Here is a 27,362-nt window from a genome sequence, read left to right as displayed (position 1 = left end):
GACCAAGATGCCCTACGCACAGTCACCCATGCGCTTGTGACCTCCCGGCTAGACTACTGCAACGCTCTCTACATGGGGCTGCCCTTGAGGACCACTCGGAGGCTTCAGCTGGTGCAGAATGCAGCTGCGTGAGTTGTTATGGGAGTTTCCCGATACTCCCATGTAACACCTCTTCTCCGTGAGCTGCATTGGCTTCCGGTTGCCCTCCGGGTGAGATTCAAGGTGCTGGTAATGACCTATAAAGCTCTAAATGGCTTGGGTCCGGATTATCTAAGGGAACACCTGCTGCCGGCATCAACTTCCCATCGTCCTGTGCGCTCCCACAGGGAGGGCCTTCTTAGGGTACCGCCGGTTAAGGAATGCCGGCGGGTTATCCCCAGGGGAAGGGCGTTCTCTGTGGGCGCACCGGCCCTTTGGAACCAGCTTCCCACGGAGCTTAGGACCGCCCCCGACCTTCGCTCATTTCGTAGGGACTTGAAAACTTGGTTTTTTGAGTTGTCTGGCCCAGACAGGGGTTTTAATTTTTAATTAATGGGGTTTTAGTTAAGTTCAGGGATTAATTTAATCTTAGTTTTAATTGTTTTTAATTGTATATGATGTATTTTAACTTTTAATTTTCCCTGTAAACCGCCCTGAGTCCTACGGGAATAGGGCGGTATATAAATTTAAATATAAATAAATAAATAAATAAAATAATTTGAAGTTTGGTAGGCTGGGGAATTAGAAAAAAAACTTGAAATAAGAAGAGGCAAGCCTTTTTCACATCACACCAAGAAAATTATGTGTGTCTTTGTAAGTCAGGCCCAATTCAAAATATGACTTTATTCTCGCTACTATTTTTAATTTTTTGCATTGCCCTGACATGACAAACAGTCTTCTACTGAAGTGTGTATAACTGAGACAGCACAAATTTGACCAAAACTTATATAGACTATTCTGTAGTCAAGAGACCATACATAGTCTGAGTGTCTTGAATGGCATTGCATTTTGAAAAACTGTTCAGATTTTGAACATCATTAACAATATTCCAGTCTTCTGCTAACCTTCCAGATTCTACTTTTTTGTGACTAATAGTTAAATCAAGCAATCAATAATTTGTCTTTTGATGCAGATACTTAATTACAAATTTTTTTGAACAAGGTTTGAACAACATTGGACCTTATTACAAGCTACAGTATTAGTTTAATAACCTAGGAAAATATGAAATTCTAGACACTTTATAGCAGAGGTCCCCAAACTTGGGCACCAGGGACCGGTTACATGGAGAGAGGTTTTTCCGTGGACCCAGAGGGGGCGTGGTTTTGTGTGCTGCCTGCATCCCGCAGAAGGGGCTTTGCTTGTTTATGTGACCCGGTTGCGGGCATTCTGCTGCCCAATACTGGTCCACCGACTGGGGGTTGGGGATCTCTGCTTTATAGGGAGTAAGTTCTATTGAACTTCATATATGTACAGTTGGGTTGTGAAAATTAACATTAATGAACTTCTCTAAGTAAATACATTATGAAGTTACATTGTTTAGATTTAGTAAAAGCTAATTAGAAGTAGCTTGTATATAACTTGATTAAACCAGATGAATAATTGCTTACTGTATGAACTGTCTCTTTGGAGTGCTATAATTGATAATAAAGACTTAATGTATCCATTATATTGTAAGCAGACACTTGCTGAAGCTCTTGGCTTTTTTATGTTTTCACAAGCCCTAATTGTAAACTAGTTCTTGATTTAGGATTCTTAATGATTTGGAGTAGCAGTTTTGGATGACATGAAAAATAACCTATTTCTTATTTGTTTGGCTATAAGAAAAGAACAAAGCAGGACTAAACAGGTTTTATGCACTAGCACATAACTTGATAATATGCCAGTTGAAACAAAAAAAATGAACTTACCTATAAAACATGGAGATATAATTTTTGGGAAAGCTTCTATAAATTAAACTCAATAATAGTCATTCTTAGTAATTTAATAGAACTATTTTTCTGTTACTTGAGAAAAATTATGTACTAACTAAACTCATAGGGAACAAAGTGAAATAGTACTTCATCTGCTAGATGTTCCTATTTCTAACAAGGATAATAGTATGAGACAGGTGCACATTTCCTTATCATGAATTAATGGGACGCGGTGGCTCAGTGGGTTAGGACGCTGAACTTGTCGATCAGAAGGTCGGCAGTTTGGCGGGTCGAATCATGAGTGCCGCGTAGCAGAGTGAGCGGCTGTTACTTGTTCTAGCTTCTGCCAACCTAGCAGTTCGAAAGCACGTAAAAATGCAAGTAGAAAAATAGGGACCACTACGGTGGGAAGGTAACAGCGTTCCATGCGCCTTTGGCGTCTAGTCATGCCGGCGACATGACCACGGAGATGTCCTCGGACAAACGCAGGCTCTTCAGCTTTGAAACGGAGATGAGCACCGGCCCCTAGAGTCGGAAACGACTAGCACACATGTGCGGGGGAACCTTTACCTTTATCTTTAATATGCCATACTTTGCCTTGTTCTGTGGATGTAGCCCAGCTTGGAGTATCACATCCCATCAATTGTTCTGCATCTTAGTTCAAATCTCTTATTTTACATTTATGCTTAATATATTTGCCAAATTTATGCCATGCATGCAAATTCATTGGAATAAATCAATGATGCGAGGAATGGTTAGTGGAACAAGAAGGGGAAACAAAAAAAGTTGGCTTGATAACATCAGAACTGATGCAAAGATGAACATCCAACAACTGAAAAAAGCTGTGCTTGACAGAGTAGCATGGAGAGAATTTGCCTATAAAGTTGCCAGGATTCAGACACAACTGAATGGTTAAAACCACAAAACCTGAGCTGTATTAATTTCCCTAACTGCAAAAGCATTATTGTTCTTTATTCTACTTTGTCCCTTGAAGTAACCAGAAATGTTTTCCGTGTATGCAGTTGTTGGTATTAAATAATGCTATACCTCTAACAAAAACATTACTAAAAATGCGAACACACTGATATAAGTCATGGAATTGGCAATGCCACCAACTAGACTTCCTTTGCTACTTTTTAAATTGTTTTGATTTCTAAGTGTGTATGTGTATAAGACAGTTGAAGTTTCTTATTACATCCATAGAATGTCATTCATCAACAAATATTTGACAACACATACCTGCTGAAATGAATAGTAGTAGACCAATAATATTTATGTTTTCATTCATTTCACTTCTTTAAAATGCACTATATATGCTTCCAACGAAGAAGACTCCTGTAGCATCTGAAAGTATGCTCTTACTTGCAGGAAGAACTTGGCAAAACTACACATAATGAAATGGCTATAGATCATGTCTACAGAGGGGAAAGGTCCACGGGATCAATTAAAAATAATAGTTGCCTGTGAGGGAATAGCTAGTGCACTAATCAGGTTTGGTTGAGCTGCAATTACAGCGTTGGTGCAGCTTAGAGATGCTCAGCAGCAGGGCTTTTTTTCTCATAGAACGCTCAGAACAGAGTTCCGGCACCTTTTTTGGATGGAACCTTGTAGAGTAGGCAAGGCGGGTTGTATGACATGTGTGAGTTCCGGCACCTTTTTCTTTTACAAAAAAAGCACTGCTCAGCAGCATGCCTTTTGGTACAGTGGCAGATCTTTCCTAGTGACTATGGTATTTTGTGGAGGTGAACTTGAGTTTTTAAAAACACCAATGAGCTGTGTGTTGTTCAGGACTGCTTTAGATAGTCTTTGTTTAGAGCAATTAAATGTTTAGAACTTAATAGTTTATGTCCTTATGAAGAAAGTATAGGTTGGGTTCAGAGGTCTACCTGAGAAATAGGTTAGGTGGAAGCTAATCTTCCTGCATTTCCTTTTTCTGCTATTCCCCCAGTGCTTGAATCATCAGGTAACTTTTATGGCATTGGGGAAAGGAGAGTTAAAGAAAGAGAAGAAAGCATTGGAGATAGGGTGGAACCATTTTTATGATCATTCAGAAATTGATTGAAGAAGATAAAATTGCTGTTTTGGTCAAATGATGTAATGGTAAATTGCAAATTGATGTATTCATCAAATCACTTTTTTAATGGAGTTGCTAATTATTGTAGTCCTTTATATCTTTGTACTATTTTTTAATTATTTTTCAATGCAATTCTTCCTTAAGTATTTTTAATTACTGTGTCATTGTCATTATATATTTATTCTTTACTGTAATGTAACTTGCTGCTGCTGCTTCATAAAACTTTTACAATCTCATTCTGTTGTACTGTAATATATTTAATGGCTTAAGTTTTCTAATATCTAAAGTACTGCAACAGCAAGGTGTTTAAATTTGGTTTTATTTACTTCCCATACTGTTTAGAATTTCAGCCAGCAATGTTCTGACCAGTTTTCTTTCTCTTCCTAAAAACACTATAGGCATAAAAAATAAAGGTGCACTGATACAATTATATTTTATCTAGTAATAATATGCATTAGCTTTACAGGGTTATTGGCTACATTAATTCTTTTGTAGTCAGTGGATGTCTGAATCCACTTTTTCCATCTTACAGAACAATAAAAATATCACAATGAAAAAGTAGTCGTTTCAAGGATGTACGTATTTCCTTATGTGATAACTAATCTATTCAAGAGCTATGTAACAAATATTATATTTTGAATTTAACTGATCATTATTTTAGAAAACTAAAGGCAGTTTACTAAACAAGAGAAAAGTGAAGTTTGGTTGTTGAAAAATTAGCAACATTTGGGCACATAAACTGTCAATAGGAAAAAAAATAGTTTAACCCATTAAGCAAAGTTAAATATTACAAAAACTATTTTACTGTGTAGGAAATATTAATATATACATTATTAATGTGAATGTATTAAAAATGCAGGGATCTTAATAGCAACTGTATAGAACCATTGTAAAATGCATTCAGTTTTCCTTTAAATGACTATCTTATGCAGGGTTGTTCATACCATAGTTATAGGTATATGTAACTTACGTTAGAAGTCTTGATATATGTCAATTTTGACACAGAAGGAATCCACACCACAGATGCATTGGCTAGTCTACTGCTGCACATTTAAGTCCAATGCCTATTCCTATACATGTTGCTTATTATTTACCCTTCCAAGATGTTTTGCCCACCTTTACTTAAATACAAATTAAAACATAAAATCAGAACAGTTCTTACAAGAGTAGATAGGAAGCTGTGGAACTCAGAATCAAAGCTTTCCTAATTTTAGAAGAAATAAAATCTCTGCAAGTTAAAGAATAATATGAACTTTATTTTTTTTTATTAAAGAGTTTTACAAAATTTTACAATATATCCCCAAATCCCTCCCACCCCAACCCCCCCGCTTCCCCCCCCCACTTCCCAGAGCTAAATACAGGATTATAGTTACAACAATCATATTCTAAATAAAAATTTACACAATATACAATCAACCAAATTCGTACTGCGCTTTAACTCTCTCTTAGCATAACTACTAACAATAACAATATCCCACTAAATTCTACTCATAAGCTAAATGGAACTTTTTGGTCCCATATTTGTTTTCAATATAATTTATCCATCTCCTCCAAACTGAAATATATCTCTCCTGTGAGTGATCCTTTAAATAAGCAGAAATCTTGGACATTTCTGCAAGATTAGAAACTTTAAACACCCATTCTTGACAAAAAATTCTTTCATATGTTCTCTACATTTCTGCAAGAACAAGTCATTTGTAAATAAGTTCTCATTCAGCCTCCAGGATCTCCTACTAGTGTCTTCAGTAAAGAGCTCCAGCCAAACAGGACTATGGTCAGACATTGTCCTAGGGAAAATCTTAACATTCTTAACCGAGGAGGAAAGGTCAGTAGTAATCAAAATGAAGTCAATCCTGGAAAAAGATTTGTGTCTATCCGGAAAAAAAGTAAAATCCCTGTCTCTCATATTCCTTTCCCGCCATACATCTCTTAATTCCAGATCTTCCTTCAAATCAAAAAAGGCTTTAGGCAATTTTGAGTTACAAAGGGTTTTAGAAGACCCCTTCTTGTCTTCAGATGGCACCAAAACCCCATTCCAATCCCCCATCATAATAACAGATTTGTAATCCAGTTCAATTAGCCTTTGGTGTAAGAATTTGAAAATTTTTTGCTGTTGTTGATTTGGAGCATATAATCCAATAAGAAGAACTTTCTTTCCTTGTAATGTTAATTCAATACTAACATATCTCCCTTGCTTATCTGATTCAATCAATCTTGCCGAAAAGTCTTTTCTTAAGTAAATAACCACTCCAGCCTTCTTGTCCGGAGCAGAAGATGCAAAATATGTTCCCAATCGGGAATTAGTCAAATATTTTTGATCTCTTAATGCAATATGTGTCTCTTGTAAACAAACAATGACATTTTTATGTTGTTTCAAATAAAAAAATACTTTCTTTCTTTTCTGTGGTGAATTTAGCCCGTTAACATTCCATGTCAGGAACTTCACCATCTCTGGTGACCATGAGCCTTTGGAACATGGCCTGAAGATCAGCTGTTGCTCTCTTAGGACGTGCTCCTCCCACGGGCTCTAAAACAGTCGCATCTTGCGTAGCTGAACCAGTTGCAGACTTCTGTTTTTGTTCCTTTTCCATACGCTTATGTGCAGCTCTTGTCATCCTCTGTTTTTTTGGATCTTCCTTTAATATCAAATTCTGCTCTATGGCCTCCGGTTTCTGGATCTCCTCAGGGGGCAGTAACATTGCCCCTTCACTCAATTGTTTATCATCTTGTCTAGCTTCTGTTCTCTTAATTCGGGGAGATGGTGGTAAACCTGCTTTCAGGACCTTAGTGTAGAAATCTTTTGCTTTTAAGATTGTATCCAGTCTGTATCTGGTCCCTGCATAATTTACCACAATTCCAATAGGAATTTCCCATCTGAACTGGACTTGTCGCTTCTTAAGCTCATCAGACAAAAAGGCAAAGTCTTTCCTCTTTCCAAGAATTTTTGAACTTTAGAGATCATTGTGTGTCTAAATGCTGACTTATGCAGGATTGAAAATGAATTTTATAGATAATATTAAGAAGATATAGTTGATAAGGCAAAGCTGCCAAAATCAAAATCAAATTAAGTACATTTGCATGGGATATTTTTGCATTATAAAAACAAAACAATGTGTTCTCTTCTTTTTAAATAGCTTCTTAATCCTAAAGAACTGGCATCAGATATTGTTAAATATGGTATAATTGAATATGTCTTTGGAAGTATAATGGCTTATTTCAGATAAAATCCTGAAAAATATTAATATTTTATTAAATTGTACCTTTTTTCATTGTTCCAGGTAATATTGATGAATAAGGTAATGTAAATACTGTGCAAAATTACTATAAAGAAAAATGCCATATACTAAATAAATAAAATGGTATGAAAAACATACAGAGCATATTTGTAACTGTCCTTTTCCTTTTGTTATAGGCAATTTCCATCATATAAATATTTTCCTTGGAACTAACACCCAAAGTAAACTGTCCCAGGAACACCAAAAGGTATGGGAAACTTGTATTTGGCGTATAATCTACTAATTTTTCCTATTAAATCCTTGCCAGTTCTAATAATTAAATACTGGTGAACAGTGCCACAATTTAGTTTGCTTGCTCAGTTACGAAACTGATTTCCTGTCTGCATAGCCCCCGGTGACACACGATTCCCTATTTATCACTCTATCCTTTTTTAAAAAACACTAGGCAAATCTTGTTTCTAGATTTCTTTATACAGGCTGCTCTACTTTGTATATTACAGTGCTGCTTAAAGGTTTGTGAACTATGCATGTCCAATGTTTCTGTATAAATGTGACATAAACTGTTCTCTACATATTGCAAGTCCTAGATATAGATACAGGTAGTCTTTGAATTATGACCACAGTTGAGTCTTGAATTTTGGTCGTACATTGTGCTTCTAAGTTAACTTACCATGTCACGGGACTCAATTTTTATGGTGTCATTAATTGAGTACCATGTTTGTGAAGCAAATCACATGGTGGCTAGGTGAACGTGGTTGTTAAACAAATCACATAGTCATAGGTTTGAGTCCATGTGGGTGTTTTTTTGCTGGAAAACAGCAAAAATGTCAGAAAACACAGTACTGCAGCAGTCATAATTTCAATGATGGGTTGTAAGTAACTTTTTTTTAGTCCACTGTAAGTTTGGAAGGTCATTAAATGACCAGTTATAAATTGATGACTGTCTGTAAGGAGAGGTTAGTTAAACAGTGAGTCAAAAACATATTTGCTGGTTTTGTGCTTTCTCTTTCCAACTCTCTTTGAGTTGCTTTGCGATGAGATGGGCGATAAATGAATACTGCCATTGTTCAGTGTTTTCCTAATGGTGCTGTCATAAACACTTGACATTTGCAGATACAAGAGTTTAATTCCTTACATACTACCCTGGAGTTCTATGTGACCTCCTGGAGTATTACATACCTTGCTCTTGGTGTGATCTTGGTTGGTTGATCACTCCTAAGGAAAGTCAAAATGGCATTAAATTGCCTTCATTTGTACATGATGTGCTTGACTTTTGCTTGCTTTGAACTGGTGGAGTCCAAATTCTTTGGAAATACAGTAGTTTTGTAACACTTTCCAGCTTGACAAGCATCTCTTTTTCTTCAGACACCTCCTTTGTTCAAGCCATACATATCTGAGTGGTGAAAAATGGACTTTGATAGTGAATACCAGAATGCTATTCTCTAAATAAGACTGGATCCCCACACACTCACATCTGATTTTTTGAAACCACTGACACTAATTTCAAAACTGATAATCCTAGAGATTCATATTCATTTGCCATTTCAAATATGTAGCTTTAGATCATTTTCCTCAATAAATCAATGAACAAGTATAACATTTTGTATAACTTGAGTTCTCTTTATCTAGTTTTAGGACTTGTGTGGAGAATAGATCATGTTTTAAGTAATACTTATGCAGATACATTGACAGTTTAAAATGATTCACAAACTTCCAAGCACCACTGCATTTATGTACTCATTATCTCTTCTCTCAGTTTTTTGCTTTTCACATTCTTGACAGCTTAGTAGCATTTTGAATCTTAGACTTTCTACTTTTTATGGCAATAGTGCTTGAGAATAGCTATGGGGGGATCACAATTCTATTTCGTTTTTGAAATCTAAGCACTAATTTTGCTTCCAGTCACAGTACTTTCATTTAATGCATAAATCAATGTTAATTGAAGGAGTTCCATAACACTTATTCATAGACCATTGAAATGCCAGACAAAATCTGTATGAAATGTTTTTTTTTAAAAAAAAATTATATGGGAAGGTCAAATATAAAAGCAAGAATAAAGATACATTTTAAGAATATATTTTTGACAGTGATCTTTGAATAGTGAAATTGATGTGAGCCTTCAGCAGAAAATCTGTTTTTATATTTTGGTATATTCAGGTGACTCAGTGCTTCTAATGTGCCAGTGAGTCATTCTAAACAGATTGTCTGATAAAAAACATCAAGTAGCGTCGAGATAATGGAATGCATATACATTTTCTGAAAAGGACATAATAGAGTATTGCACGTGTGTATTCATTTTATAGAAAATTCAACTAGTGTAATTCAGTTTATAAAAAGCAGCTATAAATTGAGGTGGTATTTCATGACAACTTTGCTCTCTCTTACGCATGAACACTTACTATTTGTAGATTTATTTCAATTAAAATGGAAAATACAAAGTCTCTACTTTCATGGTTCCTGGAGAGAGCTGCAAGCAATGGGCTGTATCCTTGCTACAAAAAGTATGAATGAAATACTACTTGGTCATTTCTTTCTTTCTGTAAGTCAGAAATTGGCTCAATGTGGAGATTTATGATGGAAATCAAGGAAGAGTTACTTGTGATGTTGTTTTGTCAGTTTTTAAAAGTGATCTCCCTAGTCTACTATCACATCTTTATGTAATTAATAATATTTTTCCTCCCAAACTATATAGTACAGACATTACTATAGTTTTGCCACTATAAACAAACCTTTCTGCACCTGGAAGACAGGAGAAGATGAGAAAGAGTCAGTTTCTGGTGTGCTGCATACATACAAGGGCAATTCAGAAATAAATCTCTGTTTGGTTATCAATGACAGACATTCACAGATACAGAACTTTTATTATACACATTAAAAACTATATTACATTACTTTTTGACATAATCGCCATTCAAATTGAGGTACTTGTCATAACATCTTACAAGGTTTGAAATTAGTAGTAGTCACTTGGCAAATCTGGGCTATGGGGGAATGATAAAAAACATCCCAACGGAACTGCTTCAAAAGTTCTTGGGTGCGTCTTGCGGTGTGCTGGCGAGCATTATCATGAACCAACCAAGTGGTGCCATAGAAAATCCCACCAAATGTGAAGATGCCAAAGGAGCCTGCTAGTGAAGTTCATGGAGCATGGTTCGACCATCAATTCAGAAGTCTACTGTGAAACGTTACGAAAATTCAGATGAGCCATCCATAACAAGTGTCGGGGCATGCTGACTTCTGGTGTGATGTTGGTTCATGATAATGCTTGCCTGCACACTGCTGAAAGCACCCAAGAACATTTGAAGCAGTTCCATTGGGATGTTTTTGATCTCTCTCTCTCTCTCCCTCTCTCTCTCCCTCTCTCTCTCTCCCTCTCTCCTCTCTCTCTCTCTCTCTCTCTCTCTCTCTCTCTCTCTCTCTCTCTCTCTCTCTCTCTCTCTCTCTCTCTCTCTCTCTCTCTCTCTCTCACACACACACACACACACACACACACACACACCAGCCCAGCCCAGATTTGGCACCGAGCAGCTACTACTAAGGAATTTCAAACCTTGTAAGACATTATGACAAGTGCCTCAATTTGAATGGTGATTACTGTATTTTCCGGCGTATAAGACAACTGGGCCTATAAGACAACCCCCGACTTTTGAGAAGATTTTCATGGGTTAAAAAGTCGTCTTATACGCCGGAAACCCTATACCATTTCAGATAAATGACTGTCCAGTTTCTTCTTAAAAACTTCCAGTGCTGGAGCATTCACCACTTCTGGAGGCAGGTTGTTCCACTGGTTAATTTTCCTCACTCTCAGGAAGTTTCTCCTTAGTTCCAGGTTGCTTCTCTCTTTGGTTAGTTTCCATCCGTTGCTTCTTGTCCAGCCTTGTGGTGCTTTGGAGAATAGCTTGACTCCCTCTTCTTTGGGGCAGCCCCTGAGATATTGGAACACGGCTATGTGGACTTCAACTCCCAGAATTCCTGCCTGGCTCAGGAATTCTGGGAGTTGAAGTCCACAATCCATAAAAGAACCAAGGTTGCCTACCCCTTGACTAGACATACCCAATTCCAGCAACTGTTCTTTGTATGTTTTATCCTCTGGCTAAATCCGGCTGCAACACAAGCCCGATTCACCCCTGTCTGATGCAGATGGTGCAAAGCCGCCCTTTTGAAGCCCAAAGGGGCTTTTCCTTCCACCCACCCTTTGGAATACACACAAGAGCTGCGTTCACACGACGCGCTCTTCCAGGCCAGACTCTGCAAACAGCATGCCAGAAGCCGCAACCACCGCAGGAACTCCGAGTCCCTGCCTTTCGGCAGCTTGCACAGCCAAGCACAATCCGGCTTTGAGAGCGCATTTGCAGACGGAGCAGCCGCCGCGTCTGGAGCCAAGCCCCGCCCGGGAGGCGGTCGGCCAGGCGGGCCTGGAAGACACGCTGGAGAGCCGGGCTTGGGGTGGCCATGCCGAGGCCGGCTGGTGACGGCTACTGCGTGGTCTGCGGGCGAGAGGGGCGCCAGGCTGTCAAGTACCGCTGTCCGGGCTGCCGGGAGACATAGTGGGTAGCAGGGCGTGCTCTGCTTATGCTCAGATGCCGCTTGGGCGAGGGGGAGGGGCTTCCTGCCACTCCTGGGGTCTGGCATTTGCAAGGGGAAGGGGCTTAGAGGCTCTTGGGGGTGGGAAGGAAGGGTCACATTGGAGGGGGGACTGGACTAAGGAGGCTTGAAGTTGCTTTGCAAGAACGGGGGCGCTCGATTGATTTATGTACCCGTATTTTCCGGCGTATAAGATGACTGGGCGTATAAGTCGACCCCCGACTTTTGAGAAGATTTTCATGGGTTAAAAAGTCGTCTTATACGCCGGAAAATATGGTATGTCAAAAAATAATGTAATGTAGTTTTCTAATGTGTATAATAAAAGTTATGTATTTGTGATTGATAACAGATTAATATCTGTCATTGATAACCAAATGGAGTTTTTCCCCGAATTGCCCTTGTATGTGGCACACCAGAAACTAACCACCTTCTTCCCTCTCCTGACTATCAGGACAGTTCTAAAATGTTCTGTGTAATACAAGTTAATTTGTAGGGCTTTACAATATAATATAAATCATCTAAGTTAGTCTCTATTTCTATCTGTTTATGCTGCCTGTGTGGTGGAATATTCTGAATATTTCAAGTATTTATAGATTATTTATTGACCAATAAAGATTTGGGGCAGTTTACATTGCATAAAATGAATGAGGAACAGTCATTAATAAGTCTAAGCTAATTAAGACTAGGGTTACCCTAGTATCCTCCACTCTCATCCGCACTCAATGAAATACAGTTTTAACGTAGTCTTAAAAGCCAGGAGATTGGGGGCATTTTTATGGGTGCAAACTGAATCTATATAGGCAGGTTATCTTAGTCCACATAGGTCTTTAAAGGTGGTGTCCACCTCTTTAAATTGAACCTGGAACAGACTGTTAGCAAATGTAGCAACCAAACCATAGGTGAATTGTAAACAGATTTATTATCCAAATTAATAGACAAGCCATCCTATTTTGGACTAGCTAGTTGTGCCTAATTTTATGTCCTTTTTTGCCATGATCATTAAACAAATCACAGTCGTTAAGCAAATCACAGTTGTTAAGTGGATCCAGCTTCACCATTGACTTTGCTTCTCTGAACCCCCAGGAAGGTTGCAGAGGGTGATCATGTGTCCCCAGGAATATGCAACCATTCTTAATACATGCCAGTTGCCAAGCATCTGAATTTGGATCACGTGACTACGGGGAGACTGCAATGGACATTAGTGCAAGAACCTGTTGCAAGTCACTTTTTTTCAGCACCATCATAACTTTGAATAGTGGTAAAATGAATAGTCATAAGTTGAGGATCATCAATGTATTTGTCATATATGTGGCATTTTTAATGTATATAATGGGGAGATGTGCAGTTTAAAGTAGAGCTATAAAGCATCAGATATTCACATGAGCCATTTCAGAATATATTTCTGCACTTGGAGGCCAGTTTTAGTAGTCAAAGCAAAGGTAAAGGAATGTTGTTGAATTATAGGAAATGTGTCTAATCCTGCTTTGGTGACTTTTTTTTTTAAAAAAAACCCATTATTTATGATGAATTCTTATTTTTATTGGCTTTTTTTTCTCTCTAAACTCTTTGGAGGTGGCTGTTAGCCCTCACAAGTACACTAGACAGGAAGCATGACTAGATGAACTCTACCTTATTATAAGACTACATTAACAGAAACTTGCAGGATTGAAGGCACACATTTCACCCCACTACTTTTACCTATTTGATCCATTAGGCAGATCCTTCCTGAAGGTCTCTCTCTCTCCCCCTCCCCCCTCTGTGTGTGTGTGTGTGTGTGTGTGTGTGTGTGTGTGACCTTTAAGCCGCTACCTCTATTGTCTGATTGTTTCCTGGGAAGCATCTCTTCCCTTCTTTACCCAAGGTCATTCACGCATTCTATTATAGTAGCAACAATACAGGTAGTCTTTGCTTAACAACTACAATTGGGATCAGCAAAAATCCATCATTAAGTGTCACAGTAGTTAAACAAGACATCATATGGTTGTTAAGCAAATCTTCATGGTTAAAGAGATGTGACTGCAACTTGTGATTTTATTGATGGCTTCACCATTGACTCAGCTTGTCGGAAGCCATGTATGTAGTGCCTGAATGGTATATAAATGCAAGATGCTGCAACAGTGGTAAACATCTGCCAGTTGCAAAGCACCCAAATCTCAATCACATGGCTTTGGTGAATGCTGCAGTGGTCATAAGTGTGAGGACTGATCATAAAATTATTTTTTCAGCTCTGTCATAACTTTGAACAATTACTAAACGAAGATGCCTGTATTTTTTAAGGAAGATTTTAAACCATTCCATATAACAACTCTTTCTGCCTGTTTGTAATAAATGCAGCAGACGATTTTACTCACAATTTGTGCTACTCTCTTTTATAGAAAAACTGACTAGTTCAGTCATTACAAAATATTTTTTCTGTTGTTTGTCCAAAGAAAAAATAGTAAAGACTTTAATAATTTTGCCTGGTTTACAGCCAGATGTCAAGAGAAATGTATCCATAGTGACACCTAGAACTGTAAGAAAATACATGCTGTGCTTGTGATTTATTTATTTTTTTAACTTGGCATACTTGTTGTTATTTGTCTTTATTTTTGCTACTGTATAACTTTAATTTGTTACAGCACAAATGATACACAAATAAAAACAAGAAAATTAAATGAGAAATAGAGATAGCTTGCAAATTACTTTGTTTGACACATTCATTCTAAATTTGGCATCAGTTGTGACAGCCTGCAGAGTACTTGGAAATAAATAAATGCTATTAGCACCCAATGTTTCAGCAGTATTTATATTTCCTAAAGCTGAAAATGGGTCAGCTTTATAGTTTTGAAGAAATATAGAAACTTTTCTATTAAAATACTCTTTTTTTGAAGTAAATAAACCCAACTATAATAAATATTAGAAATGTTTATTTGTGACACTGGAAATTGGAAGAGTTACTCGGGGCCAAAAGGCTCCCGGAAAAAAAAACCAAAATCTTGATTTTCAAATGAACTCCTCTATCACTCCCTAACCCAGGGGTCGGCAACCTTTGCTCTCCCATGACTCGTGGACCTCAACTCCCAGAATTCCCGAGCCAGCCATGCTGAGGGGAAAGGGAGAGGTTTCCACGCTGAGCCTTGGTGGCGCAGTGGGCTAATGCCTCCTTAAGTAACACCAGCTGCCTGCAATGAGTGCAGGTTCGCGTCCCACCAGGCTCAAGGTTGACTCAGCCTTCCATCCTTCCGAGGTAGGTAAAATGAGGACCCAGATTGTTGGGGGCAATTAAGCTGACTTTGTAATAATGCCGCTTGGGGGGCCCCAAAAGCCCTAATAAGCAGGCATATACATAGAATGAAGGCTATTGCTAAGCACATTGGTTTGTGCTTAAATTGTAAGCCGCCCTGAGTCTTCGGAGAAGGGCGGGATATAAATGGGATTAAAAAAAAATACGATTATACATTTCACATATCCCAGTATGTTAAACCTGACTCACTTAAAGTGAGTAGTATCCAGTGTTTCTGGAGTAAATTGCATCATTGGTTATAAAGTTTGCCTACTGAAAGATTTTAACTACTACTTCTAAGAACTCATTAATATATTTTTATTACTCTTCTTTTATGTGTTTTGATGCCTAGCTGTAAATTGATTTATTGATTTATCCAGCAAGAATGGTTAGCTAAAAACTATAGGTTTGTTGCTTCTTGTAACCAAAACATATTAATTCTGTTATTATGTTGGCAGCCCTCTCAACTGTATATTTAATCAGAAAATAAGAAAAAGCATCTGACTGGCATATTTTTTTTCTTTTTAAAGGTACAAATTCAAGCACTTATACAGAAAAAAAACTGCATTCAAGGCCAAGTTTACCTGCACTGATTAGGTTTGGATGGAAATAAATATGTCTCAAGTTCAAATACAGAATCCATCTGCTACTCTTTCTAGTAGCCAAATACTAAACAAGAACCAATCTCTCGCACAGCCTTTGAGTATTCCTTCTCCCACTAGTTCTTTGCCCTCTGAAAATGCGGGTAGACCTATTCAAAATTCTGCTTTACCCTCTGCATCTGTTACATCTACTAGTGTTGCTGCAGGTAAGCTTTAAAATATATTTGATATCTTTTGATATGTTTTGACATTAATCTTTAGTTTAAAACATTGAATTTAAGTTATGCTTTTCATGGACTATTTTTAAATAAATGAAATTCTTATAAGTGTTGCATGTAATTGAAATGTATGAAAACAGCAAGTGTTTGCAAAAGAAACGTTAAACATTTTTCTAATTTCACTTTATAAATGTTTTCTATTTTCACCATTTATCAGTGAGTGGGTTTTTTTTGGTGCAGTGTATTCTGGTCTAGTATGTAAAATATGCAAGAATACTTGTTTCGGGGAATTAGATTTTTGATCCACATGTTGGTTCTATTAGCAACTGACAAATTATTTTAGGTGTTTGTTTTCTTTTCTTTAATGTTTTCATTAAGCATTAAACTCGAACACAGCTTCTAAGGGCAGATTAGTAAATCTAGAAATCTGAATAATTTTCTCCTACCCCAACCTGTTCTATTGCTCAGACTTCAACTGCTTGATTTAAGAGAAAGGAAAAGACCAGATGTATTGCTAACTTATTCCTGCAGCTGTCTTTAATCAGTCACAATAAAGGCTCTACCTTCTAAATCAGAGGTGTCAAACTGCCGGCCCGCAGGCCGGATGCGTCACATGGAAGCCACACCCACCCCATTGCCAGCAGTGGCAAAAACATCCCGATACATTGCGCGACATCACATGACGTCGCGAGTTTGACCTGTCTGTTCTAAATCATGATTTAGACTGAAAATATTAAGAGATGTAGTTACATTGTATTAATCATTTTCAAATTTTAATCAAATGTTTAGCTACACTAAGCAGGAATGTAATCATTTTAATTTCAGCTTGGTACAGTGTGTGAACCTGGCCAACATAGTTTGTAAACCATAGCTTTAATCCCTTGTGCAAATCCAGACAATTGTGTTTAATAAACAAGGGTTTAACATTTTGTAATTTAGGCTGATATAAATGGTCATTTGTCACTATGAGGAACCCATCCAAATTAAAATTGAAAGTCATGCTTAGAAATAGCTGAATGTATCCATTATGTGTTAAATTTGAATATTGTACGCACTAGCTATGAGAGTGGTACTGCATACAATTAACATTATTGATTCTGTGTAGTCTATTTGATAAAGTTTAATACAATTAATAAATCCTAGTTTTATTGTTCCCAACTCTGTTAATTTTAAAAGGCAAGAGATAAAACCTTGATAAAATCCAGTCTTGCAATTAGAGCTGCAAATCAGGAAGCCTTTAAGCTGTTTCCTGTTATATGATTCTAATCTCAGAATACTGTAGACTGGAGGACAAAGACATCGTGCATTTGTGACTTGGATCACCTTGTTATTTTCTGAAATTTATGCCTTGGCATAAATTAGAACAATTAATCAATGGAACAACCTGCTTCCAGAAGCTGTGAATGTTCCAACACTGGAAATTTTTAAGAAGAGACTGGACAGCATTTGTCTGAAATGGTACAGGGGTTGGACTAGATGATCTCCAAGGTCTATTATTATTATTATTATTATTATTATTATTATTATTATTATTATTATTATTATTATTATTATTATCATCATCATTTCCTAATAGGGATGAAATTAGGTGACAAAATAGTAATGCTCTACCTGGAGTGAAGCACTCAAAAAGTTGTCTTTTTAAAGGGAGTATTGGGAAAGACTGAAAGATGAGAACTGAAATTTTTGTGATTTCTTTTTAAAGTATTAAGAAATAATGCAGATAATAGTAAAGACAAATGAATTCTTGGGGTGAGAGCAGCTCTAAGAGCAGAGTTTACTATTATGAATATGACATTGTAATAATGTTTCAATCAAATATAAATTACACAGCTACTAATCAAGGCTTAGATGTGCAGCTTATTTTCTTTCCAAACAAATTAGTTGTAATTCGGTTGCCAGAATTTGTAATAGCAATATTCACTGAACTTAAATATTGCTTTCAAGCTTAATTCTGTCTCGACATCTAAATTGTCTAGAGTGAATCCATTAACTTTTAAGAAGTCAAATGCAATTGGCATGTTGTATAAAAGTATGTTATAATAACTGAAGGCTCATGCAATATATATCACATTTCATTTTCTTAAGTTTATATGATATCACTAAGAGGCCAAACAGTTTTCAGTTTTATTGAAGGGATTATTACAAACTGAGGTAACAATTTATCCTACTTTTCAGTTTCTTCTAACATGGCAAACCCCAAAGAGAAAACACCCATGTGTCTTGTGAATGAGTTAGCCCGTTTCAACAAGATTCAGCCTGAATATAAGCTTTTGAGTGAACAGGGTCCAGCTCACTCGAAGGTAAAATTGTTTGTATGATGGTTATGTATTTAGCAAAATGGTGATCCCTTGAACAAAGAGGGTTTATGTGTGTACATGAAAAAGACATAAAGAAAGTTTACATATAGTCTGTGGTATAGCTATATTAGTGTGAGATCCTAGGGATTTTTTTTAAAAAAAAGTGATAGAAAATCACAACAATAAATAATACTATTACAAGACCAGTTTAGTTTTTAAACACATCCCACTCTAATATATTAAGTCAATACTGGAAATTATAAATCAAATTAAAATAAAACTCTGTAAGAAAGCTCCGATTTTGTATTGGCACAATTTCATGTGTAAAATTGTAATCCAAGAATGGTTTCTAGGTACCATGTTTCCTTGAAAATAAGACCCAACCGGAAAATAAGCCCTAGCATGATTTTTCAGGATGCTAGTAATATAAGCCCCACCCCAAAAATAAGTCCCAGTTGAAATAGCCAGACGGATGCATTTAATATTGTATTTTCCCCAAAATAAGACTGAACCTGAAAATAAGACATAATGTCTCTTTTGGAGCAAAAAATAATATAAGACCCGATCTTATTTTGGGAGGAACATGGTAATACATTGTTATGGAATGATTTGAAAAATTAAATTGGACATGTAGTAGAATTAATTACTGTTGTAATTTTCTATCTCTTTTTTCAAAACCACCTAGTATCGCATGCTTAGATAACCATAGGTTTTCTTCCTTTTGAATTATATCTACTGCATTAACCAAGTGTTTTTAGCTTAAAATTTAACATAGACATATAGACTTTATTTAGAAAATGGTTATAAAATATTTTATAATACTATACATGAATGTTGCACTGAAATATGTTATTTTTATATTTCAGATTTGTTTATCCACCTTTATTTCATGGTGTACCTTGTTTTTCTAGTTTTTTTTGTACTTGTGTTATTCCTATTTATAAACTTTTAACCTTTTTAAAAAGAAAAACAGCTTCTTCATTGATACAGCTCAATGAACAATGTGGATATAGACTTTTCTCAAAACCAGCCACCTTAGAGTAAACAATTATGCTTTGGCCTCATATGAAATTCTAGTAATGAAATAGAAATAAAGTGTGAATGAATCAGAACACCAATATTACATGTTGTAGTAACTACTGCTCTAGTAGTTTGTTTTGCTAAATAATTTATACATATCCTATACAGCAATCCTAAGCTTTAGACTTAAATAGTCAGTGTGTTATACTAATATATGGATGATACAACCTTTAGCTTTTATATTTGAACACTATGTGTTCAGGCAGTGAGATTTTAAAGCTTACTTCTCATTTACAGGTGTTTACAGTGCAGCTGACTCTTGGGGACCAGCATTGGGAAGCTGAAGGAACTAGTATTAAGAAAGCTCAACATGCAGCTGCTGCCAAAGCTTTGGAAGGGACAAGATTTCCTAAACCTACAGCTCGCCCATCTCGCAATGAAGGAAAGAATCCAGGTACAGTATGAGCTGCTGCCATAAGAAAGGTAGAAATTTCAGTGATATATAAATTATATAGCTAGTATTCTTGCCATTTATTTATTTAGCATTTTAGTATGACTTGGCTTAAATGATGTACGAGAATGAATGAACCTTTATTGTCAAAGTACAATCATGTATACATTGAGATTGGCTGAGCCTCCCTTCGTGTCCCCCCACAACTCACAGTGACAACAAACCCACCATCTTGTTACACCATGTGAACTAATTGCACAACACACCAGCCTAAAGTTATTTCCCATTCAAGAGCCTGACAACTCATGGATAGAAGCTGTTCTACCAGGGTATGAGTCATCCCTGAGAATTTTCCTCACTCTTTCAAGGCAGTGAGCCCTGGCGATGTCATCCAGTGGTGTCAGGGGACAGCCCACGATGTTTTGTGCTGTGCTCACCACCCTCTGTAATTGTTTCCTATCCGCGGCTGTCAGGCCAGCATACCAAACCACAATACAATGCGAGAGGACGCTCTCTATAGTAGACCGGTAAAAGAAGGTCATTAGCCATTGTTCTACCCTGTTCTTCCGCAAGATCCTGAGGAAGTGGAGTCTCTGTTGGGCCTTTCTGGCCACCTGGGTTGTATTGACTTTCCAGGTAAGATCTTCATAGAGGTAGACTTCCAGGAATTTAAAGGAGGAAACTCTCTCCACACAGCCCCCCCCCCCCGATGTAAAGTGGGGCAGGTTCCTCTCCTTCTGGAAGTCTAGCACCATCTCCTTTGTCTTGCCGATGTTCAGGTGCAAGTTGTTTGCTAGACACCATGAGGATAGTTTTTGTACCTCCCCCCTGTACGCTGTTTCATCTCCACCTGTAATAAGACCCACCATGGTGGTATCATCTGCGAACTTAATTATCGCAGTAGATGGGTCAGATGATACACAATCGTATGTATACAATGAGTACAGGTAGGGGCTAAGCATGCAGCCCTGTGGTGAGCCTGTGCAAAGCTTCAGGGGTGTGTGGATAAAACAGACCCGACCCTCACTGTTTGTAGCCGGTCCCTTAGAAAGTCTTTAATCCAATCGCAGATGAAGGGGGAAAAATTCAAGTCAGTCAGCTTTTCAATAAGGATGCTCGGCAGAATGGTGTTGAAAGCTGAGCTATAATCAATGAAAAGCATCCTGACATAGCTTCCAGGTAAATAAATGTATATGACAAATTAAAATAAAGTGTGGTAATTGCTAGGTAGAACTGAACTCATATGAAAATGAATTGCCCGTTTGACAGATATAAATATTCAACTTTGAAATGATCACATGATTTTTCATTTACAAATGTGAAATTCGGTTAATGAGAATTCTTCTTTATCCATTGATTTATTTATCATTTAACTCCATAAGTAGATCACACAATAATAATAATAATAATAATAATAATAATAATAATAATAATAATAATAATAATAATAATAATAATAATAAAGTTGGAAGGGACCTTGGAGGTCATCTAGTCCAACCCCCTGCTCAGGCAGGAAACCCTATACCATTTCAGACAAGTGGCTGGCCAGTCTCTTCTTAAAAACTTCCAGTGTTGGAGCATTCACCACTTCTGGAGGCAGGTTGTTCCACTGGTTAATTGTTCTAACTGTCACGAAGTTTCTCCTTAGTTCTAGGTTGCTTCTCTCCTTGACTAGTTTCCATCCATTGCTTCTTGTCCTGCTTTTAGGTGCTTTGGAGAATAGCTTGACTCTTCTTTGTGGCAGCCCCTGAGATATTGGAACACTGCTATCATATCACCCCTCACCCTTCTCTTCATTAAACTACACATACCCAATTCCAGCAACCGTTCCCTATATGTTTTAGCCTCCAGTCTCCCAATCATTTTTGTTGCTCTTCTCTGTACTCTTTCTAGAGTCTCGACATCTTTTTTACATCGTGATGACCAAAACTGGATGCAGTATTCCAGGTGTGGCCTTACCAAGGCATTGTAAAGTGGTATTAGTACTTCACGCGATCTTGATTCTATCCCTCTGTTAATGCCACCTGGCACTGTTTTGGTGTTTTTGGCAGCTGCAGCACACTTATGTTATTTAAAGTTATTCTTTAAAAGAAAGGGATATTTTTTAAAAAAAAATGCTGACTGATATCTTATTTTAAAACTGAACATTTGGAGTGATATAAATGATATTTTTCCACATAGGTTTTCTAAACAGCAAGTACTAGTAAATAAAAATAGTTATAAAATTGCAAATATGCAAATATTCAAATGTATAACTTTCTTTCACTGAATGATTCAGTATCTTATTTGATCCTATTTTGAAATGTAATCAAGGCAATATCCTTTTAGAACTGAACAAAAAAGTAGCAAACTCATTCATGACCTTTTAAGATTCACTGATAATTTTCAAGTCTGTTTAAATAGATAGAAACTCTTTCTTAGAAAAAAAATAATGACCAGACCTCTATTTAATTTGATCCAGTCCATGTTGAGAGTTGCAGGCCAATTCAGATTTACATGTCAGCGTATGTGACTGTGCATATCTGAATCACAAGCAACAAATATCAAAAACATAAAAGAGCTTTAAGAGGAACATTTTGCTTGATTGAATAACCTGATAAATCTTTTCAATCTAGCCCACTGTTGCCAGAATCATTAAGGGTATATAGCATGATGTGTTCTTTTACCAAGTAACAGTGATGTACCTAACCTGAAAATTAGATCATTTATAGTTTCCCTTGCCTATTATGTTTGTTATAATGCCAAATTTAGAAGAAGACTGCAGAATTTGTTTTTCATAAATTGTCTTTGTTTTCCTTGAGTACATGAAGTAGCTGATCTTGGAAACTTGGGCTAAGATTCAGATAGCTCTTCTAGGGATGTGGTGGGCTTTTTGGTTTCATGTTAAAGGAATTAAATTGTTATTTCGTCCTGCATTTTTTCTGTAAGACAAATATACCTAATACCCTTGTCTCCTATTTTCCCAACAACAACCATATACAAGTAGACTTCACTAAACTACTGCACTGTTTAGCAACTGTTCAGTTACAGCAGCACTGAAAAAGCAACTTTATGACTACTTCTCACATTTACGACTGTCATAACATCTGTATGGTCAGGTGATCAACATTTAGGTGCTTTGCAACCAGCAAACATTTACAATCATTGTAGCATCCCATGATCGCATGATCATAGTTTGTGCACTTCACAGCTGGTTTTCCAACAAGCAGAGTTAATGTGACATTGTAAACACATTTTGATCAATTGATGTTTGGCTTAAAGACTGTGTTATTTAGCAACGATGCTGGTCTCAATTGTGGTCATTAAGTGAGGACTACCTTTATATTCCTTTAACAATTGATTTTTGAAAGCTTCCTTAGATTTACAGGGATGATTGGGATTTTGGGGCGCTGACTCTAGGATAAAACCATTTTCCCCCTCTTTCATTGCAATTACATGCCCATTATGGCCTATCTTATCTTTAGCTAACTCTGCAGTTGTCTCCCTCCATGTTTGGCTCTTTTTCTCTTTTCCTGTTTTGCTTTAAACAGTTTTGGGGATATAAAATAAGAAAAATTACTGTTTGAAGAATCCAGCAGAACATATTCTGAGAATACTGAACATTTTTTTTATGTAAGCCTGCCTCTGTTCATCCTTACTCTTAATCCTTTGTCCTAAAATATTTCATATTGTTTGATAAATATTGTTAATGCTTTGCTGTAAAGTTGTTGTATAGGTGGGCTTTTTAATGATCTATTGGTTTTATCTCTGAAATGAGAACTTCAGCCTTGAACGCTTGCTTTTTTTGGTAATTCTACAATTCTTTCACAATAAAACATTGGTATTTAATCTGGGCAAAATAATCCAGAGAGTCTCTTAATGTGGGTTTTAAAATCTTATTTGTTAATCAGAGAACTTCATTTATATGTTCTGTTCTTGCTGCAGTCTCATTCATTCCCAGGTGTCACTTCCATTTGAGTTTTCAGAAATATGTACTAGGCTGCAGCAAAAGTACATACCTCGGAAAACACTAATGTCCTTGGAAAAAGCCTATTTATTACTCTTTAGGTTTATGTGAAATTTTGATTTGCAAACATCGTCCTATGCATACAAGAAATGGTTGGCTATTATGCCAAAGCTGAATGCAAGCTATAGGTAGCATACAGTATGTGTTTACTCTCAGTGAAGTGAAGAAAGCATTTTCATTTAATCAAGCATATGTAATGCAAACCTTCTTACTAATATGTAACTTTCAATATCTGCTGTACTTCCCCCCCGACCATGCAGCTTAAGACTTTCTGATTAAATGCTTGTATTTGAATACTGTTTGCAAATATCCAGCAACCTATGTGCTGTAGAAAGAATGCCTTCAGATATCATTTCCATTAACAATTTTTAATTAAAATACCTTCTCCTTAGGAAATTTACAGTAAGAATTGCAATATAGTTACTCTCTGTCATTTTGCATAGAAGTCTTTTTCTTTTCCCCCTACCCCAACCCCTCCCCAGGTTAAGTGTTCTCAGCATTGCATGAAACTTTAAAGAGTTTCACTTTTAATACTTGCTGTATCTTTGTTTTAGATAGTGTAACCCCCACAGTGGAGCTGAATGCGCTTTGTATGAAACTGGGAAAGAAACCTATGTACAAACCTATAGATCCTTATACAGAGATGAGGTCCACCTACAACTACAATATGAGAGGCGGTGCTTATCCCCCACGGTATGTCATGCCTCAGCACTTTTATGTAGTGAAATCCTGCATTACCCAAAACAGTTTTGCTTTTGAAGAATTTTTTTTAAATTTTTTAACTATAAAATGTATTTGCCACCCATCTCATTTCAAAATGACTGTATTCCAGTGGTCTTCCCAGAAACAGCAAGCTTTATGCATGAATTAATTAATTAATTAAATATATACTTAATGGAAAGTTATAGAAATACACTCTAATTCATACAATATAGTCACTGCTAGTGCACTGTAATTACCTTCACAAAATAATGGTGCAACCTTTCCAAACATAAATATGATAATAGGTTGATGATTGAGCTGACATAGCTTTTTTCCCCTTTTTGGATAGGAAATGCAAAAAAAAAAGTCTGAGAGCCAAAAGATATTAAGATAACACAATATGGGCAAAAAAAAACCTGCTCTCCTTGTTATTCATGAACAGTACTTGGTGGGCAAAGCATGTGTTACATTGTTGAACAGAGCCTTCTGCTTTGCAGTATTCTGAAAAGAATAATATCCCATTGAAGCCTGCCTCCTGTTGTCCTGGGCAATAGGCTTGCTCTCTCTCCAGTGAGAACTGCTTAACACCGGGGTCCCCAGCCCCCGGTCTGTGGACCAGTACCAGGCCGCGACATGCCAGCAACCGGCCCGCACAAACAAGCGAAGTCCCATCATTGGGATGCAGGCAGCACACAAAACCATGCACATTCTGGTCCATGGAAAAACTTCTCTTCACGGAACTGGTCCCTGTTGCCCAAAGCTTAACACATTTAAAATCTGGCTTAACACATTTAAAATCCTAAGCTGTTCGGTATTTCTACCATGTACTAGAATAAATGCTCCAGCAAAAATGATAGCATTAAAAATAAAGCTTAAATAATTCAAATTAACAAGAGGGTGCTGGGCATTTATTAGAAAAGTTTAATGTTAGTAAGTTTACATTAGTAAGTTTAATGTCTATATGCCACCCAGAGTTGCCTTGAAGCAAGATGGGCAGCAAGCAAATCAAACAAGTAAGTAAACAAAGAAAATGGATTCCCAGGTACTTTAACAGAACCATGTCTTTAGTGCCTTTCAGAAGGCCAGCAGGGATGGAGTCCATCTAACTCTGATGGGGATAATATTCCAAAGAGTGGGTCCTGCAGTAGAAAAAGCTCCCCTCCTGGGCCCTGTCAGATGGCCCCCTTTCATACATGGGACCCGTAACCAGGGAAAGGCGATCCCTCAGATGTTGGCTACATTACAGTCCTGAATGTTAGGCAATATGGTCTTAGTATGATTACCACCCATTGGTTTCATAATTTCTCCCTTTTTTAATCACATTATGAGTTCTGGAGCCAAGCAGTACAGTTTTTTCAGATTATAATTTCAGAAGTTGATTTTTCCTTTATGGTGACTTGAAGGAGCATGTGGGTACAATAGGTCCTTGCAACACATCCTCTCTCTACTATAGAAAACAAACGTGCACACTAAATTCAATATTAACATGCAAGTTTTGAAGGAATTATATGGATGTCACCCATGTTTTTCTGAATTCACAGGTTCTACATCAGAATCAGATGGAATGTATTAAAGACATGAAGAAAATATGTTTGGGCTGGGTTCACGATGTTTTTGTTTGTGTGACTGGCTTTATATGGAAACAGTTCTGTAATTATACAGTGTTGAATTAAGAATCCAAAGGGGCAACTCTTAGAGTTCCCTTGTCCTAACTGGCTGGGAATTCTATGAGCTGCCATTCCTTTTTGTTCCTGAAGAGAACCAGTTTGGCTAATCTGATAAAACAACTGTGTGCTGTAATCTGTCACTCAAATATGTAAGGACCAACTATTGTGCATTTGGTTCAGTATTGGCTTTTATTGTAAGCTCTTAAACTTTGTTTCCTGGCAGAGTAGCAATGCTCTCTACATGGGGCTGCCCTTGAAGTGCACCAGAGGCTTCAGCTGGTGCAGAATGCGGCCGCATGCGGGTGCTTATGGGAGTTTCTCAATACTCCCATGTTACACCACTCCTGCGCGAGCTGCATTGGCTTCCGGTTGCCCTCCAGGTGTGATTCAAGGTGCTGGTAATTACCTTTAAAGCCTTACATGGCTTAGGCCCGGGGTACTTGCGAGACCACCTGCTGCCATTGTCAACCTCCCATCGCCCGGTTCGTTCCCACAGAGTTGGCCTCCTCAGGGTTCCGTCGGCTAAGCAATGCTGGCTGGCGACCCCCAGGGGGAGAGCCTTCTCTGTGGGCGCGCCGACCCTCTGGAATGAGTTGCCTCCAGAGCTGCGGATGGCCCCTGACCTTCGGTCCTTCCGCCGTGACCTGAAGACGTGGTTGTTCCAACAATCAGGCCTGGACTAACTATAGTTTTAAATTTGGTTTTATTGGGTTAATTGTTATGTATTTATTACATTTATGGTTTAATTCTTTTTTAAATTTTGTATTTTATGTTTTTTAACTTTTTATTGTTGTGAGCCGCCCTGAGTCCTTAGGGAGAAGGGCGGCATATAAATTTAATAAATTCAATTCAAATTCAATGTGGACTGGAAATCTGAAATGTAAAATCTTTCTGTTTTTAGGTACTTCTATCCATTTCCTGTAGGACCGTGGCTCTATCAAGTAGAGCTTTCTATAGGGGGTCAGCAGTTTCATGGGAAAGGTAGAACACGACAGGCTGCTAAGCATGACGCAGCTGCTAAAGCACTGAAAATCCTGCAAAACGAGCCCCTGCCCGAGAAACCAGAGGTAGTATGTCTGGAGCATTATCCAAGTCCATTCAAAGCTTTTGATTATGCTTTGAAGTTCATTGAAAATAATAGTGTTGTTCTGTTTAAGTTTGTGCAAAAGCTGTGGCATTGATATTTGAAGACTTATATATGCACTTTATTTTGGGAACATTTATCCTGTTCCTGTGGTGGCTTTTCCGGTTTAGCTATAGTGAATCTGTCATGTACTTCTAGCTAATCAAAAATAAATCTCTTATCTGGTGTTACAGCATCTGAGAGATATGTAAGCTGATTGCAGAATAA

At 37.3% G+C, this 27,362-nt stretch overlaps 1 protein-coding gene across 11 annotated transcripts in view; it reads left to right on the top strand.

The window, feature by feature from the left end:
• Positions 1 to 27,362, top strand: part of STAU1 (staufen double-stranded RNA binding protein 1) — a 42,136-nt gene that overhangs the window by 1,565 nt on the left and 13,209 nt on the right. For 4 of the 11 annotated variants that reach the window (XM_081325029.1, XM_081325028.1, XM_081325037.1 and 1 more), the window contains exons 2-7: positions 7,376 to 7,446; positions 15,576 to 15,853; positions 18,044 to 18,168; positions 19,483 to 19,639; positions 24,197 to 24,335; positions 26,913 to 27,078. In XM_081325029.1, coding sequence (XP_081181155.1) covers positions 15,649 to 15,853; positions 18,044 to 18,168; positions 19,483 to 19,639; positions 24,197 to 24,335; positions 26,913 to 27,078 — 792 coding nt within the window. In that variant the 5' untranslated portion in view covers positions 7,376 to 7,446; positions 15,576 to 15,648. Of the gene's footprint in view, positions 1 to 7,241; positions 7,260 to 7,375; positions 7,447 to 9,607; positions 9,739 to 12,866; positions 13,042 to 15,575; positions 15,854 to 18,043; positions 18,169 to 19,482; positions 19,640 to 24,196; positions 24,336 to 26,912; positions 27,079 to 27,362 lie in introns of all 11 variants that reach the window. The other 7 variants (XM_081325035.1, XM_081325030.1, XM_081325036.1 and 4 more) reach the window with 7 other exon arrangements.

The sequence above is a fragment of the Vipera berus genome (assembly GCF_964194415.1).
Source record: "Vipera berus genome assembly, chromosome: 3".
Lineage (NCBI taxonomy): Eukaryota > Metazoa > Chordata > Lepidosauria > Squamata > Viperidae > Vipera > Vipera berus.
The sequence above is the reverse complement of the archived record's forward strand: the minus strand, read 5'-3'. Positions and strand labels throughout refer to the sequence as shown.